At 45.5% G+C, this 18842-nt stretch overlaps 1 protein-coding gene across 2 annotated transcripts in view; it reads left to right on the top strand.

Annotated features, from left to right (window-relative positions):
- Positions 1-18842, top strand: part of agap3 (ArfGAP with GTPase domain, ankyrin repeat and PH domain 3) — a 138707-nt gene that overhangs the window by 49255 nt on the left and 70610 nt on the right. For both annotated transcript variants that reach the window (XM_080836964.1, XM_080836963.1), the window contains exon 2: positions 18494-18552. In XM_080836964.1, the coding sequence (XP_080693090.1) occupies positions 18494-18552 (59 nt within the window). The remainder of the gene's footprint in view (positions 1-18493; positions 18553-18842) is intronic.

The raw sequence follows: 18842 nt of genomic DNA, 5'->3' as shown, positions 1-18842 counted from the left end.
TCACTCTAGATAGATAGATAGATGGATGGATATATATGGATGGATGGATGGATATATAGATAGATAGATGGATGGATAGCTTCCTTTATTGTCTTTGTACAGAGTGCTACAAAATATTTTATTTGTCCTATTCCAGAGCCTTGCATTTGAGCCGATGCCATGTTGTGTAACATTGCTGCAACATTCTCGTCCTCTCTCTCTCTCTCTCTCTCCGTCCTCTATCTCTCTCTCTGTTTCTCTCTCTTTCTGTCTCGTTCTGTCCTCTTTCTCTCACTCTATCTCTCTCTATCTTCTCTACCCTTCTCTCTCTCTCGGTCTTCTTTCTCTTGTTGGCTCTCTGTCTGTCCATGCATTTGGTCAGGCTGGTCACTGCAGTGAGGGAGAGAGCTTCCAGATCACTGCTGTGGTGGTGGAGGGGCGTGTGTGTGTGTGTGTGTGTGTGTGTGTGTGTGTGTGTGTGTGTGTGTGTGTGTGTGTGTGTGTGTGTGTGTGTGTGTGTGTGTGTGTGTGTGTGTGTGTGTGTGTGTGTTGGGCACCCTACCTGGATGAAGTGTGTGCTTATGTAAGCGGGTCCTGCCTCCGATCCAGAGTTCCCCAGCTCTTGGCGTCTTGCAGTAGGGTTGTGGAGTGAGCCTCTTCCAGTGGATTCCACCAGAAGGCACGTGACTGCCCCCATGTGGTGGCAGAAGGCGGAGTGTTTAGGGTCTCATTAGCGGGCGCTGCCCCTCTGCCTGGTTAGGAGGGCACTCTTTAGCTGTGTCTTTACATTCCCATCAGCAGGGACTCGATGGAAAAAGCCACAGTGGGCCCGAGACATGTAGGGGCGCAAGAAGTCTGTATTGAAAGCCAGAGACTTGTGCATTTGGGGTAATCTGCAGTAGTAATCTGCAGTAGTATGATGATTGGCCAGCCTTACCTCAGGGCAGAGATGGGTGAAATGAATCCCACGAGCACAAGTGTGGGAAAAGCAACAGTGTCAACAGTACCGCTTGCCAGAGGTGTCCCTCTCTCTCTCTCTCTCTCTCTGTCTCTCTCTCTCTCCCTCTCTGTCTCTCTCTCTCTCTCTCTCTCTGTCTCTCTCTCTCTCTGTCTCTCTCTCTCATACACACACACACACATACGCATATACACACAGTACCGTTTGCCAGAGGTGTACCAGTGTTTTTGCATAGCATTGAAACCCTGCTGGTCTGCGTCATGACTCTTGGGTGTGGTGTTTCAGATTCATTTCTGTATACCTTCACTAGAGTATCATTTGTGATGTACGATTGACATGTTTAATATGATGTAAAGCAGAGGAGTTCAGTGGTGTCCACGATTGCATAGAGAGAATGAGAGAATGGAATAGGGAGACTAATGAATTATAATTCCATATTTTTCCACATATATTTGTATATTTACTATCTGTTCCTGTTGTGTGACTATAACGTTTTCTCCCAACCCTGCTGCTATTTCCCTGAGAGCTCAAGGCCTTAGGCTGTTGATAGTAGTGTCTCTCACTCTCATTAACACTCTCTTTTGCTCTCTCTTTATCTCACTCTCTTGTTCTCTCTCTCTCTCATAAACATACACACACACACAGATATACATGCACAAGTACCCCGAGAGCTCAAGGCCTTAGGCTGATGGTGTTGATAGTAGTGTTCGTCTCTCTCACTCTCATTAACACTCTTGTGTAACACTGCTGCAGCATTTTCGTCCTCTCTCTTTATCTCACTCTCTTTTTTTCCCTCTCTCCCTCTCTCTCTTTCATAAACACACACACACACACACACACACACACACACACACACACATAGGTTTACATGCACGAGTCAGAATAGAACGTAAATAAAATGTCCGTGGAGCTTTCTTGCCCCATTAAAAGAAAATGTCGGAAAAGAAATGAAGCAGATTTGCCGTCAGCCCCTTCACTGATTCCATTAATGTGTTAACAGAGTCAAAGGGAGAAAGAGGGAGAGGAACTCCATTATGTGTTCTTAATGAGTTGCTGCTATAAAAAATATTTTAATTAGACTTGTAGGCCCTAGCTCCCAGAAGGGGGCCTAAACAAATGTATTCTCGGAAGGTAGTTGGAATGCAAGCGAAGGGTAATGCATTTCCACAGGACTTCGTAATTAGATCTGAAGTAAAATAACTTTTTAAATTGTATTTATTCTGTGTGTTTTTGAAGGCGCTGCTTAATGTTCCTGGTATGATTCAATGAATTCAGCCTGGTGAAAAGCGATGTCTTGAGCAAGCTACATTTATAAGAGACGTAATAAATATAAATATATATTTGGCTCTGTCCTTGTTACGATGTCCTCGTCTTTTGGCCGGGGAGGTTTGCAGAGATATTTTCAAACAGGTTCATTCATTCTGTACTTTTCCAGAGAAAGTGTCAGTACCTTCACTTTCATTACTGCCACTCAAGATTACATTTGTGTTTTAAGCCATCAATATATCATTTTGTGCGTGTACTTTGCTTGTCCTTGGTTTAGACATCTGTCATCTAACAGATATATGAACCTGTGTACAATTTCTACAAACACTGAGTGAGTAAGTAAGACACACATTTTTCTGTCTTGCGATGACATGACAAGTCAAATACGTTTGTGTTAGGCCAGCTGTTTTCACCTTGACTAGAGAGGCCTCGAGACATGCTGATAACAGTTGGCATGCTTATCACAGTCCAGAAGAACTGGAAATGCATGATGTGAAATCTGCATCTCAGCGACTTCTTCCCCGACCTGATACAACTCCTGAAGACACGCCCAACCACTTTGGGTTAGGTCCCCCCCCCCCCCCTCTTTTCACACACAAACCTTCCAACCGCCGCTCATGTTAAGTTATTCTAGACTGGATTGTCTCTGCGTCATTCAGTTCCCCAGAATGAGCACCAGCACTGGGAGCTTTCTCCACAGGTATGCTATCGCCGTAACGATGTGGGATTAGGCTAATCCTGTGTTAAATTTAGGAAGGCTGTGGACCCCATCCGCCTTCTGGGGATTAGTGGCGGTGCGAATGATCCACTCCTCGATGGACCCCGTGTCATCTTCCCAGGATCCCTAGCATGCTTGACCGCGATCAGCCTTGCACGTGAGGCGAGTGTCACTTATGTCCTGGAGCTGTCACTCAAGACGCAGCCAACCTGCTAAGACGCTGAGTGGCTAGCAGAGCCAGCAAAAGCTGCTGAGTCAGGAGGAGTTTTACTGTAATGGTCAGCGTGAGTGGAATGGAGGAAAACCAAACTCTATTTGTGTGAGGAAAAAGGACAACAACATGCTGAGGCATTTGCTGACAGTCCATCGAGGTCTTGGATGTTCCTCGTGTCACATATGAGTGGATATATTTTGAGTTGTGGACGGCGTTCAGAGTCGGTTGCAGGCCATTATGATGTGCTTTGGGGGGCGGCGGCGATCCAGACAGGTGCCGTGGAGTGAGGACGATTGTTTGCTTCATGAAGACATACTTGTCGTTCCTAACCCTTGCTATCTAGACACAGGTATGTGGAAAAGCCACTCCATTTTACCCTTCCTCCACACGAATTCCTGTGAACCTGTTCCGAAATGCACAACATGTATGCTGGGTAGAGGATCCTGCGGTGGAGCTGCCGATGCTACATAGTTCTAGATAACCATTTTCTGAGGTTCATAAGTAATGCACGATAATATCGGCAAGACATCGGTATCGGCAGATATCGGCTTCAAAACGTAATTATCGGTATCTGCAGATATGAAAAATGTCTGCCAATATACCTGGCCGATAAGGTGACGTGTAAATTATGCGCAATTATGCAGCTTGGCCATAACGTAGGTTACGTGCATAGATGCAGACCAGCCGCGTGCCACGCTTTACAACATTACCTGTCGCGCTAATAGACGTTTATAAGTTACGGAGTTAGCGAGACAACACTAGCTTGTTAGCTTGCATGCTACATGACACCAGAGAAGTTGATGATACCTCATTTCACGGAATGTGAAACGTTATGTCACAAGCCAACGCTATCTGTACATGGCTCACTTTTGCATTTATAGAATTTATACAGCTAACTTGGCAATAACGTTACATAGAAATTCTAAAAGGGACGTTATTAAACTGTAAGTCAGTTAACCAACGTTAGCTTGCCAAGTAAGCCAAGCTGCATTTCCAGAGTGTAGTTGTTCAAGTTCAAGGAGGTACTGTTCAAGTATGAAAATTGTGACGTGAAAATATAAATAAATCTGCCATATTTGAAACCATTTCAGTTTCATGAGTGAATGTCTATTTCTAAAATGATACAAATCAAGTCTGTAATGTCCTGTATTTACAGCAATACCCTAGCATAATAACAGATTAATTCTAGTACAGGAGAGACTTTTCAATAATTAAAAAGCTGAGGTGTATATATCGGTTTCGGCATCGGCAATCGGCCAAAATGAGCTTGTAAATATCGGCATATCGGATATCGGCTAAAATTCAATATCGTGCATCCCTATTCATAAGAGTTAAGAAGATGCCTGTAGTTAACTCTAAAGTGCCCCAGTAAATCAGTATAACTAAGGGCACATCGATGATGCTGTTGTTTAGAATTAGATGAACACTCAATTCTGTTTTGGACAACAGAACTGTTGTCATGTTGTTTGTAAGGTACAGACAGGCTACCAGTTCATATTTCTTTCCCCCCTAATTCAGCCTTAGTCTCCAATACTTTTGAAAACACCCACCCAAGATAGCTGTGGGGTGCTCCTGCAAGGGCGGCTAATTACTGTGATAATAAAGCTTATTCCGCTCTTACTTGTTGTTGACTAGTTGTTATGGTCATTATTTATGAGTTCAGCCCAGTTGGGGTGGGTTCATGTTATGACAAAGTAGGACCATGTAAGGCAAACACACTGTAGACTGTGTTGCATGCATCACTTACCTTTAACACAAATGGAACTGAAACAAGCTGAACAGATGAACTGACTGTTGGAGAATGATGACTATTTGCCAAGTCATTGAATCCCTTTTGTTCCACAAAATATCTTTACGTTTTGGAGCTGTTAGTATAGTAGTGAAATACATGGAACCGACGAACTGAAGCTACTTGCCTTCTTGACTATTTCCTCCATCATTTGTTTAATATACTCATCCTCTGAATGGAAACCCTCATCATTGTATAATGTCTGTTTATTCCACAGACTCTGTGTGGTATAGGCTAGGTGCACGAAATACTCAGTGTGGGCTGTTTGTTTCCTGTTTAGCCAGGTGTATTTGAACCTGCCGCTATTCTGAATGTAATTAGTGTCTACACGTCCTTCTTTATCGTAACGCTGATTCACTAGGTGCAACACCCAACCAGGTCCGTGTAGACGCTAATTACAGTCAGCACATACAGAAGAATAAAGAAGGTGAAAAGGACTACATAGCCAACTATATTGCCAAAAGACACCAGTTAGCATGCATGCATGCTTGCTTTCATCAGCGTTAACTGTACTGTAATTGCAAGGTTCTTTCTGGTCTTTTTATGTACTTAGCTCTGTTTTCATATTTCCAAAAAATGCATACCTCACATACAAAACTGTTTTTTATAAACTTTGTGACCATAGTCTTTGTGTAAGACAGTCCTAGAAGTGATGTAGAAATGTGTAAATGAAACATTAAAAACATTTTGGCAGTACTCATATTATCCACCAGGTGGTGATGTCTTTTGCCTCACCATAAGGAGGCTTTTGCCTTCACTATAGAGTTCCCAGTAGGATAAACCCTTTGAGAAGTTCTTAATGGGTGGTTCCAACCAAATTAAGCCTCTGACAGCGAAACTTAAGACATGCCTTTCATTTGGAACTTCAATTTAAGAACTTACATGACGTGTAAGGGAGTAATACTTGCTAGAAGATATAGCTTGAGATATAACCCATTGACTACAGTAGCACATGTCGTATGCTTATATCTGCGCATGTGTTTGCAAGGATTTCCCAGTGCTTACCTTTTTAATTTCATTGATCAGATACGTTTGAATGGAAGAAGTAAACCCATGAAAAAAGGTTCCTTCTTGGGGAGGAAGATGTATAGAGATGCATTGAGAAGCATAGAGATGCATAGAGATGCAGGGATTGCACTGACAGAGCCATCCTGGTGTGCCTGAATGCCCCTATCTAAATATGACAATTGCCTTGCTACGTGATATTTTAAATGGTATTTGATATTGAGTTATTTCATTTATATTCTGATTTTATTCCAAACCACGTTACTCTGTTGAAGTCTTTACCGCAGACTGGGCACGCTGTTTGTTTTATGCTGCTCCACCATTTGAGTGCTCATTTTGCAGTGCTGTGATCTTTCCCTCCTCCACACTTAAAGTCCACATCCTGCCCACCTGCATCTCGTGGCGGTGGCCCTCCTCCCTTCAGGAATCTGGAGACGCCTCTGGCCTCACAGCAAGCACGGTCTAAAACCTGGTTTGGCAAAAACCTCTGAAGCCACAGCGGCTCCCTCTTCTCACCCCACCCTTGGGCATGGGAAAAGAGCTGGCTGTTTGTTGTTTTTCTTTTTCTTTCCACACTCATTTAGCTGGAAGACAACATCCATTGGTTGAGGGCACTGTTGCTAGAGTGATAATATGTGAGGGAGGGAGGGAGGGGGGAAAGAGTGAGGGGCCTCTGGTAAACAAAGTATTCATTCATTGGGGGTTTGTGGGACCCTGTGGTCATTGTCGGGGTGCCTGAGGGAGTGCCCGACTGGAAGTGGTTTCCTTCTCCCTGGAGCCAGAGGAATCACTTTAAAAAGATGTGTTAAGGATTTTATATTGGTGCCTGAAGAATCTGGGATTCCATTCCTTGTTTTGCCGGCACCCAGGGAAGGCAGGGGAAGCAGCTGTGACTTCAAACAGGCTCACTCCCTCATGCCATGCATGGAAAGATTAAGGAATGTATCTGCCCTGCCGGCAACAGGATTGCTCAGAACTTGCAACCTGCCCGCAACTGAAGAAGCAGCCCACGGGTCAGTGATGGGTTTGCACTACTTTCCTGTACGATGAACCTGCAACTTTTTTTTGGGTGCAAGAGTGCAAAGGATCTGTGCTACTGCAGAGGATCACTAATGTTGTCTCTGAGTTTCACTGAGAGAGCAGGGGGGTTGTGGGGATGACGTAGAGGTCATGCCTAGACTTGTTTGAAGTCCCCCCCCCTCTTTTCTCACATGTTAAAGGTTACAGATTAAGTTTGGTCTCGGAATGCAGCCGGGAAGTGAAGAACCGAAAGAGCAGTCGTAAAGAACTCTGTGTGCATCTGGGACTAAGTGTGTGTGTGTGTGTGTGTGTGTTTGTGTGTGTGAGGAGAGAGGGTTTGTGTGTGTGAGTCTAGCATGTGTGCATGTGCTGCTATGCTGGTTCTGAGCAGCCGGGCCACAGATGTGTTCCCCGAGGCTACTGCCCTGTCGTCCCGGCAACAGTCGACTGGCAAGACCGTGCTCCATGTTTCAGTCTTCCTAAACGGCACGGCAGACTGCACCGGTGGTGAGGGAGAGGCTAAGGCAGGGGCGGAGAGCAGAGAGTCAGAGGTGCCGGGACAAGGAAAGAGCCCCAGGCCTGGGAGTGGGGCGTCAGACCGAGAGCTCGGCAGGTGGCTATCCCCAAGCGGCTCACTGGAGCTGAGAGGTGGGAGGAGGAGGTGGAGGGGGAGGGGTGATGAACCTGGAATGAGGACAAACCGGTTTGCTAAACTGCTCCCCGAAATCTCAGCCGAGAAGCCTTCTCAGTCAGAGTCAACAAAGGGCTCAGGAGATGCGAGGCAAGAGATTCGGGAATCCAGTTCTCTCTCGAGGGTCCACCACAAGGTTTATGAGGAAGACTGCAGCAATGCTGACCCTGAGGACCCCTCTAACAGGCCCCAGGTTGTGGTTCTGCGAAAGACTTCATGCAGCAGCCTGCCCCTGGGCAGCAGGAGAGTGGTGAGCATGTATGGCTCCCTCCCCGAAACTGAGCAGCAGCAGCGAAGGAATTCCGGCAGTAAGCTGCTGGGGCGGCTCCACAGACCCAGGAGTGTGTGCATGCTGGCCAACGCTTACCCTGGCCCTTTCTCTACCCCGGTGGGCCAGTCCTCCCCTGCCTTCGGGGGTGGAGATCTTCCAGGGGCTCCTCTGCAAAGGAGCCGTCGAGCGGAGCTCCGAGCTGTCGACGGCCTCAAGCCGGAGCTTCCGCCTGCGTTCTGCTTGCCCCCGTTCCCGAACGACACCGTCCCCCGGAGGACGAATAAGAGTTTTGCAAAACAACAGCGGCCTGTCAGCATGACTGTCCTTGAGCTGAAAGAGCGCATCAGCTCTCAGGATGTGCTCTCCAGGGACACGCCGAGCCTGTCTCGAGGAGGCTTCCCCTGGAAGCTGTTTGGCAAGCCGACACAGGACAGGGAGCCCGTTGCTCCACCAGTGCCCAACGGGGGAAGACCGGAAGCCCCTAAACGCACCCTCAGCTCTTTACGCCGCAGCCTCAGCCTCCGCATCAGGCGCAATCGGAACAAAACCGATTCTGAACCAGAACAGGTGTCGGACCCACGATGTCGTACAAGAAGTTTCGGACAGGATGTACTGCGTTCTGCTCAGCCTTTCTCTTACCTGACTGGGAGAGCGCTGTCGCCTGCTTACGAGAAGGACGAGGTCCAGGGCAATATGCAGTACATTCAGTACCAGACCAGAGGAAAGGTCAAGGTGATGGAAGTCCCAATCCGCCCAGCCAAACTCTGTGAGAAACAGGCCCCAGAGGAACCCAGCCTGTGGCAGCTAATTGCCAACCGTTTCAGGAGGAAAAACCTGCCAACCAGCAACAAATCTGAACTTTATGTAGACAGCCAAGGACCTGGCACATATCCCCCCGTAAGGCTAAAAAAGCCACCGCCAGTTACAATAGAGACGTTAGCAGCAAGCACTGGAATCAGTAAAGTTCAAGGTAAGCTCAGTAAAATTAATTAAATTATTACTGTACTCTGTAGCTTCTTAGCCTTTCAGCTTTGAGTGAAACCAACGTACATATAGCAGAATGGGAGTTGAGTCTGAAACCATATCCACGGGGTACGGGTTGGACCTGTGCACACACACTCCATGCAGCAAAGGTTAGACCCATAACTCACTTTAAGTGGAGGTGCTTTGTGCGAGTGGTTGTTCTCTGGCCACTGTACAGGGCAGTTTGTTTAAACTGCTTGAGTTCTTTGAGAAACACCATGAATAACAGTGCTCTGGAAAACCTTAGAACTTTTTAAATGTACCTTACCAGACTGTAGGTATATTTGTATGCATTCATTATTTCTAATTTTCAGTTTTGCTCTTTTATATGCTAAAGGAATAGAATAACTGAAAGATTGGTTTGTGATATCAGATAATACACAGTACACAGACAGTGCACACAGTATTAAAGGCATGCACAGATGCAGGTCTTTCTCCCTTATTGAGTGCAGTGTACAGTTGTCCTCCTTGCAGATTAGTCTATATTTCTGTGTTCTTCATCGTATATATTCTTGGATAGTAACAACTTTTAAAGTGCAGTTAACCTAATTTAACCCTCATTAGCCTGAAAGGTAGATTTAAAGGCTGAACACCACTGTGCTTACGTGATAATAAAAACCTAGTGCACTGTCAGCCTTAAAAAACAACAAGACAAAGTAAGAGGGTAAAACTCATGAGTAGCCAGGGAGACTTCTGGCTGTTTTCCAGTGCTAAGTTAGGAGAGCTTATGTACACTAGATTGATGTGAAGTACTGACCCAAGCTGAAGCACACTCTACCATTGGCAATGCAGTCGGTCCTGGTGCAAGGCAGCTCCTCTTGTTTACAAGGGCAAACCCCCCAATTCTTGGTATTTTTTCCTCTCTTGTATACGTAAATCTTTAAAGGTCAATTTTGGATCAACTTATACTGAAGGGTAACAAAACATTGGCGGCAAGTTGCCAAGCTCTCCTAGTAAACGTCCCTGCCCCTATATGCAATGTACGCTGAATGGGCTGAGCACTTTGTTTTGTCATAATAGGTATTTACAGTTGAACGTGTGTCGTAAATGTCAGTTCCTAATTTCGTACTCCCTTTTAACAATGGATCAGCAATTTTGATCACTAGCGAACAGCCTTTCTTTTGTTTCGATATTTATTTATTTATTTTGACAGAAACTGCGTTGCCAAGGAAACAGAGCCTTTCTAACAGTGTTCAGTTCCGTTTCCTTCAATGCAGCAGTGTTTGAGTAGCACCCAGCACTCAGGCAGCAGGAATGTAGGAGTGCCCATCGCTGTGAAGTGCTTGCTTTTAAGCTGGGTGTGCTTTTTTTTGTTTTGTTTTGTTGTGGAGCTGGCAGCAGGCTCTCGTCACACCTGTCCCTACCTGCCCTTACCTGAGTGTTTGACAAGGCGCCTGTGAGAAGAGCTCGGGGAGCCAAAGTGCTTCACAGCCCATCCCCCCTTCTGTTGTGGAAGGCTTAAGCAGGCCTGGTGCCTGTCCTCACCTGCCACAGAACAAAAGGCCTCCTCCTGTGGGTGTCTAGAGCCTGGCCGGCCTGGCTGGTGCTGATGGAGGCCTGATTAAGGAGAAGGAGGAGTAGGAGGAGGAGGCGCAGCAGCAGCCAGAGGTCTGTGGGCTCCACAAGGAGTTCACTGCATTTACATTTTAAAGCTTGTCAAAGTGAAAAAGAGAAGGATGTGACAGTACCTCACTGTTACGATATTAGAAAAATATATTATGTTAGAAAAGGACACACTACTTGCTCTCTAGTTTTGCCCAATGCTAAAATCTGACATCCTAATTACGTGAAAAGTCTCCTGTCATCCTGTCAAAATTTTGCTGTAGCCTGTGGCAGTGTTATGGGAAATAATCTTTCTGTTTCAATGTCTTTCATGGAGTCTTATGACTAATATGAGCGATGAAACCTATTCTCCATTAAGTCCAGTCGAGTTGAGCATCGTTGATCCCACAAGCTCTCTGTTCATAAAGATCAAGTTGTGACGGACACGTCCTGCAACCCCTGCGGCACAACTGGGGAACAACTACAAGCCTTTTGCTGCCAACACAGTTGCCGATTGCCCCCGCAGCGGTGAATCTAACTAGAGGGAGTGACATGGCTTCACCCGGGTCCATTCTGTGCTCTGCCGCAAGCTTCGGTTGTGGCTCCTGTGGTAATGGTGTGGTACGGTATGGTTCTGGCTCTTGTGGTAATGGTGTGGTACGGTATGGTTCTGGCTCCTGTGGTAATGGTGTGGTACGGTATGGTTTTGGCTCCTGTGGTAATGGTGTGGTACGGTATGGTTCTGGCTCCTGTGGTAATGGTGTGGTAAGGTATGGTTCTGGCTCCTGTGGTAATGGTGTGGTACGGTATGGTTCTGGCTCCTGTGGTAATGGTGTGGTACAGTATGGTTTATGACAGCCACTGAGTCAGCCCAGCTGATCCTCTTTGAGGAAGCGATCCCAACGGAGGACATTGGAGTTGTGCGTCAGGGAGGCGGAGAGCCGGAGCACCTCCTGCAAAGCGATGCGGTAACTTCGCTCATTAAGTTGACATTCATGAGCCACAGGGGAGACTAGGCGCGAGCGAGGAGAAAATTATGCTCTCTGACTTAAGGAGTCTGTTGCCAGCCATTATTCCCCTCAGTCTCTCTGTCGCACTCTCCCTCTCTCTGTAATGTCACTTACTGCAGCATGATCATCACTGCAGAAGTTGATTGCCTCAGAAGTAACTTTGGAAGCAGTATACGTTTGCTAATAATGTGTTCCTCTTTCTTAACTAATATTGTGTCATTTATCATGAGAAGAACTGATGTCCGTATGTTTTGATAAACTTCAGGATGCAAAGATTGTCTGTATGATTCATTTTGGCATTTGTCCTTGTGCTGGTAAACAAAGATTAGCGTTGACCACCACTTGACACAAACAAGCATTGCAGTGAAATACATTGAGCAAACCTGAATTAGCCATCAGGGTCATGGATTTGAGGACAAAGAGATATTGGGAGATGTTTGCTTTTTTGTTTTGCAGTGGTTCAAGGTATCATGCCACCCTTTCAGTCATGGAGGAGCTTATCTGAAGCACACACATATTGTGAATGGCATCTGAAATGCACCACCATAAGTGAACATAACACTCCTAAGACAAGTCCGTGAGGATTATTTGTTTTGGGGGAGGGGGTTCAATTAAATACCCTATTCGTCAGAGAAATCAAATCTCCTTGAAAGACACGATCGACCTTTTGATGGTTAGTTCTGAGCTGTTTTCTTCCTTTGTCTTGGGCGCTCGATAGCATTACGCTTTGTTTCCCTACTGATACTTACAAACAGCAGTGAGCAGACTGAGATGCTGCAAGGAATTTGCACTCTGCTGGAAACAGTGTTGTTTTTGGCAGGCATTTTAGATTTAGTTTTAGTCTTAGTCTTTTTGACGAAATGCTTCTTAGTTTTAGTCCCATTTTAGTCATTTCTATCTTTGAAAGTTTTAGTCTAGTTTTAGTCTGACGAAAACTCAAAAGGTTTTAGTCTTGTTTTAGTCCGACGAAAACTCCAAAGGTTTTAGTCTAGTTTTAGTCCGACGAAAACTCAAAAGGTTTTAGTCAAAAATCAAATATACATAAGATGCGTGTATTTATTTAATAGGCCAATACATTTATCATAATGAAACACACTGGCCTTCAGGTGCCTTTTGAGGTTTGTGGTATTTTTTTCCTGTGAGTTTGAAGCCGCAGCATGAAGTTGTGGTCGTGGCTTCGTCTCCGTGACCGTCGTTCGACTCGGCTCCCTGTCCCCGTAATTAACTTTTTGGCTGGTAGATGAAATTTTTTACCAGCCAATCATATTTTTTACCGGCCAAAATTAAACCTGCCATTTCAGACCTACTCTGACATTGTTTGATCTAAACAATCTTTGCCTATGATTTTAATATTATGTTAATCACTCTCAGAATGGATTAAAAGAAATCAACCAATATTGCCCAATTGGCTGGTGACTGCCGCAACACGCGCTGTATGCTATACCCAGGCATCCTTAAAGGCCCTCCTTAACTATACATTCATTATTTAATTTACTTTTGCATGACCACAATTTTTTAAAGCACATTCAAGAGTTGGCTATTAAAAATGTACTTCAGATGAATTAATTTAACCTCATAAGAAGCGCTGCATTAGGTCTACTAAAAAAAATCTAAATTAAGCTTTGAAATGACACCTATATGATAGATAAATATTGTCCAACTAACACTACAGCATGGATATTCAAAAGCTTATCATACATACTATAGTCTTACTGATCTGACAAAAAACCGCATTGAAAAAAACTAAGGGAAGGCAAACATTACCTCTGCTTCACTGAAGGGGGCGTGCGAGAGCAAAGGAAAAAAACTTACCGGAGCATGAAATTGTAGTGGGCGAAAGGCTTGATGTTTTGAATACATGTGTTACACAAAATACAATGAGCCACCTACTGCAACATGCCCTTGGTGTAGCTGTAGCTGCTGTTGTGGCTGTTGTTTCTTCCTCCCTAGATGTTCTCTGCACCTTTGCTTGAGGTGATGCAACAGCAATGAATCAGCACATTATTTTAGCTTTCGTTTAACTGCGTTAACTTGCGTGTGGTCAACTAAGTCGGTTTCAACTTTAAAATCGCTCTCGAAATATTAGAACTTTATAACCTTTGTATTCGCCGGCAAAGTATTAGAACTTTGTATTCGCTGGCAAAATTGTTGTATTAAAATTCTAAGAACTTTATGTTACCCCTTCCCTTCTCCCACTGTTCGCAAGCTATTTTTAACCATGACGGGCGCAATAGTCGGGAGATTTGCTCCGTAATGCCCCCCCCCCCCCCCAAAAAAAAAACCGTGCACATTAACACTCACGCGCAGATAATGGGTTACAGCCTAAACGTATTGCCCTTACAATTTAAGTGAATTCTCCTTCTGCATATTGTTTTTTTACTTTTTCACTGTCGATTTCCAAATCTGTGTGAATATTCATGAGAGCAAGTCCGGTCAGTCTTTTGTCAGTCATCGTACTTCGTAGATATGTCTTAAGATTGTAGGCCTACTTAATGACCGCTTAGCAGACGTTGTTTAAACGGGCATTGTCAACAAGACTCAATGAATGTTTGGGTGGAAATTTGCCGAACTTTCCAGGGCTTGACAAGGCTCACTGCGATTTGGCTGTAACTCATTTAGCTGTTTCCACAGCTCCAGCTCTGCATACTCAACGGCCATTACACCGATTTGATTTGCTGCCATACATTGTCGGATAAGGAGGAGGGGTGTAAGATACTGAAGCAAACCCTGAATATGCTGATCATAAAGTCAAATGACTCCATACATTTGGACAGGGAGATCGTAGTACCGCATTTTTTTGCGCGCCCCTCTGTCAGCAGTTTACCTATTGTAATATGCGTTCATAGTATTGAATTACAGTGGCAATGCATGCGTCGTGCTGGGAACAGCGTGTGTCAGATAACTTTTGTAAGCGTTTGTTTGTACTTTAATCACTATTCGTTTGTTTGTGCTTTGTGCACTGGCCAGGCTCAGCGCATGATTGCAGACTCTCTCTCTCTTTCTTCTTCTCACGTAGCAGAAGGTACGCACAGTGCGTACAGCCGTACGGCAGCTGCGCGTGAGCGAGGCTTTTAGTGTGTGATGGGGGCGTGACTGTTAGGACAAGCAGCTGGCTCCATTTCTGATGTCTGAGCTCTTGATTGACATTGCACGCATATTATAGTTGGCGGAAAAAAAGCATCTTTTGAAACTTTGTTCGTCCACTCACTAACAATTGAGTCTCGTCTGACGAAAATGTCTAAATTTTTCGTCACATTTTAGTCTTTATATGGCTTTGGTGACGTTCGTCTTAGTCTCATTTTCGTCATGGAAAAAAGGGGTCTGACGACGTCATTTTCGTTTTCGTCTTGCCTGACGAAAACAACACTGGCTGGAAATCTCTGTCATGTGACAGAGAGGGATTCAAGGACTCATGCTCACTCACCAGAACCTAAGCCAAATAAGGTTTGCTGTTGTCTGCACCTGAAAACCTGCAAGCACACCCCCAGACACCGAATCAGATTGAAGTGAGCATTTGTAAGGAATCAGTTCTACTTCCCCTCACCGAGATGAGCTCTGAGACTGTTGTGTGGATTTAGAGAGCTGTCGATGAGACTGGTGATTGACTCACAGGCTTTGTGGATTGTCTACGGAGCAGCACAAAGATATGCAGATTATTGTGGGTATTTTGTCAATGGTCTGTGTAAGTAGGCTTTGCCTGCGTAAGATCCGTGGGTGCTGGGGCTGGCATGGCAAGAGAGGGGTGTGTGTGGGTGCTGGGGTGGCAAGAGAGGGGTGTGTGGGTGTAGGGGCTGGCGTGGCAAGAGATGGGTGTGTGTGGGTGCTGGGGTGGGAAGAGAGGGGGGTGTGTGTGGGTGCAGGGGCTGGCGTGGCAAGAGAGGGGTGCGTGGGTGTGTGTGTGTGGGTGTGTGTGTGTGTGGGTGCTGGGGCTGGGGTGGCAAGAGAGGGGTGTGTGTTTGTTGGGTGCTGGGGCTGGGGTGGCAAGAGAGGGGTGCGTGGGTGTGTGTGTGGGTGTGTGGGTGCCGGGGCTGTTATAGCAAGAGAGGGGTGTGTGTGGGTGCTGGGGCTGTTAAAGCAAGAGAGGGGTGTGTGTGGGTGCTGGGGCTGGTATGGCAAGAGAGGGGTGTGTGTGGGTGCTGGGGCTGGTATGGCAAGAGAGGGGTGTGTGTGGGTGCTGGGGCTGTTATAGCAAGAGAGGGGTATGTGTGGGTGCTGGGGCTGTTATAGCAAGAGAGGGGTGTGTGTGGGTGCTGGGGCTGGTTTGGCAAGAGAGGGGTGTGTGGGTGCTGGGGCTGTTATAGCAAGAGAGGGGTGTGTGTGGGTGCTGGGGCAGGTTTGGCAAGAGAGGGGTGTGTGGGTGCTGGGGCTGTTATAGCAAGAGAGGGGTGTGTGTGGGTGCTGGGGCTGTTATAGCAAGAGAGGGGTGTGTGTGGGTGCTGGGGCTGTTATAGCAAGAGAGGGGTGTGTGTGTGTGGGTGCTGGGGCTGGTATGGCAAGAGAGGGTTGTGTGTGGAGGTGAATGCTGAAGTGTTCCAAAAATGGGTCATGGAAATGTTGTGTTCCCAACTTGCTCTGTAATTTCCCTTCAAAGGAAAGGAAGCATCACAAGCCTCAAACCCATGGAAGGGACAGGGAGACGCCTGCTCCTTTCTCTCCTCTCTCTCTCTCTCTCTGTTGCTCTTTCTCTCTGTCTCTCTCTCTCTCTCTCTCTCTTTCCCGCTCAGCTCTCTTCATGTCTTTTTGACTCTTCTCAGAATCCCTCCCTCCCTCTCAAACACACCATCTCTCTCTCTCCTCTCTCTCTCTCTGTCATTTGCTTGCATAGACTTAGTTTCTCTTATTATTGGAAGAGTATCCTTCCTTTTTCCTTTGCCCTCTCTGTCACTCACACATGCATGCAAATTCATCCTTTCTACAATACACACACACACACACACACACACACACACACACACACACACACACACACTCTCTATCTTGTACTCAGTGCACACTCTCCTTCTCTCCCAGTGCCCTCTTTCTCTCTCTCTCTCTCTCTCTCTCTCTCTCTCTGAATGCAGGAAAAAGGGCTCTAATGCTGCCGCTGTGTGTTGGAGTTGAATAGTCATTTTGATTGGAACAGACAAGAGCAGTGGGGTGAAAAACAAGACAAACAACCTAGAGCCACACACACACACACACACACACACACACACACACACACACTCATCTCTTCTGCCATAGACAAAGGAGGCTGTATCCTCCGGAGTCATCACTGGGGAACTATGATTGGACGAGTCCCCACCCCCAACCACTGCACTGTGGTCCCTGGGATGCCATTTATTTTTGGGGTTTGGCGTATTTTTGGTCGTACTCCACGCAACACACTTTTTTTTTTTTTTAGCTCTCAGAGTTGAAAGGGAATTTTGGTATTTTCTGGGTTGTTTTGACCAGGCAGGTCATCAGCACATTATGGGGTAGAGTTCATGCAGGAGGGCACACCCTCTCGCCGTGGTCTCTGGTTGTGAGTTTTGGTGGATGGAATTACAAGCAAAAAAAAGAAACTATGTTAAAATCACACAAATTCTCACTCCCACAAGCAAATCAGGATTACATTTGTAAGTTTAGGAGGTTACATTTTGAAACTCAAACCTCCCCATTGATGTTTTGTGTGACTCAAAGAAGGTCTGCTTGATCCTGTTAGAATCAGCTGCTGGCCAGGCCTGTTTGTTCGGAGATGACCATGCTCAATTAGTGTCCAGTGGGTAGTGTTGTCAGCTCTGCTGAGTGTTTCAATGACAAGAGATGCCAGCCTTTGCTCATTTGGAAGAGAGAGTGAGAGTGATGCTAATGATGACCACACAGCCTTAGGAAGCCATGGGCTTGACGGGCTCAATACTGGAAGAACAGACCAGAGAAACGTGCCACACTGTTGTATTGAGAGCCCTTCTCCTATAAGAAGCATATTTCGCTTTTATTCACCCCAGGTTAACCCTTTTACCTCACCACAGGAAACAGTAAATCGATAGCAGTATACACAGCGATGAACTGGAATGAAAGGTACAGGCGCAGTGTGTGAAGGCAGGCCCCAGCATGACCTGGGAGGTCCGCTGAACCAGCTGCTGTTGTGGTTAGGTTAGGCTTTGATCACTGGGTAGCTCTACAACACTTCTTGTGTGAGGCAGCAAAGTTCATGCTTAGAACATTCATTTAAAATCAAACAAATAAACAATGGTGTCTCCTGAATGAACATGCAGAGGTGTTGGGTGTTGAATGAAATATAAAGGCGCCCTCTCATTCTGCTCCATTTGTTTTTGATGGCTTGCTGATTATCTAAACTTCTGTTCAAATAGTGGATTTCTCAAGGCTTTCACCTTATACACCTCACTGAGTAAATTAGTTTACGGTCATGATTCATTTCATCTGTAGTGAAAAGTATGTTTTGGCTTTAATCCATTAAATGTATGGATTGAATGAACATATAGGTTTTGTGTAGTGTGCCATCTGTATAATGTTGTTTCACACATGGAGAGTCCTCTGAATAGCATGAACCAGCCTTCACCTTTTCTCTGGCAGCTGCGTGCCTTTCCATGTCGTATTTCATAGTTTGCTGAAAAGGTCCTGGGTGGGTATGGTTGTTATATTCCTGATAGAAGAAAATGGAGAATTTACCTGAAAGGTCACCATAGAAAAAGCTGTTTGTGGACAACATGGCCTTTTTTTGGCTCCCAAGAGAAAGTGGTACAACTTGACTTTCCTTGCCAACCTTCAGACGTTTTGTTTTGTTTTTGTTTTGTTTTGTTTGTGTGCTTGTTTTTAGGAACTAATCAATTGCTTCATGTCCTTTTTTCTAAACACCTTATTCTGTTGAAGATGTTTACTTGGGTGTCTCCGCTGTATCTGTACTTTTCATTTTCGGCAACATCGGGTGAACATGGCATCCTGCCTCATCCTCCATCTCACCTGCCGCCTCCTAGAGTGTAGTTGGCTCCTATCATTGATCTTCGCTCTTTCTCCTCTTCTTTCAGATTCCTTCGTCAACAGTCAGGAATGGACATTGAGTCGGTCAGTGCCAGAACTCAAAGTGGTAAGTTTTCTAAAACTAGAAAATTAAACTATATATTATTCTTATATAATTAAGCAAAAGCTACCATGAAAATATGTTGTAGTTAACAGCAAGTATAAAACATTGCTGTCCTCAGCTAGAACTGTACTGGTTTTGTTTGTTTGTGCTTGAGCGTGAAATCTACCAGGAACATTTCTTCTCTATAAGTGAAGCAATTTGGACCATAGCAGTCAGGTTTTGGCCATGAAAGTGAAGGAATGGATAGGAGGACTGCCAAACCTGTGTGCAGACCTGTGAATGAGTGATAACAT

Source organism: Sprattus sprattus, assembly GCF_963457725.1.
Source record: "Sprattus sprattus genome assembly, chromosome: 4".
Taxonomy (NCBI): domain Eukaryota; kingdom Metazoa; phylum Chordata; class Actinopteri; order Clupeiformes; family Clupeidae; genus Sprattus; species Sprattus sprattus.
This window is presented reverse-complemented; position numbering and strand designations above follow the sequence as displayed.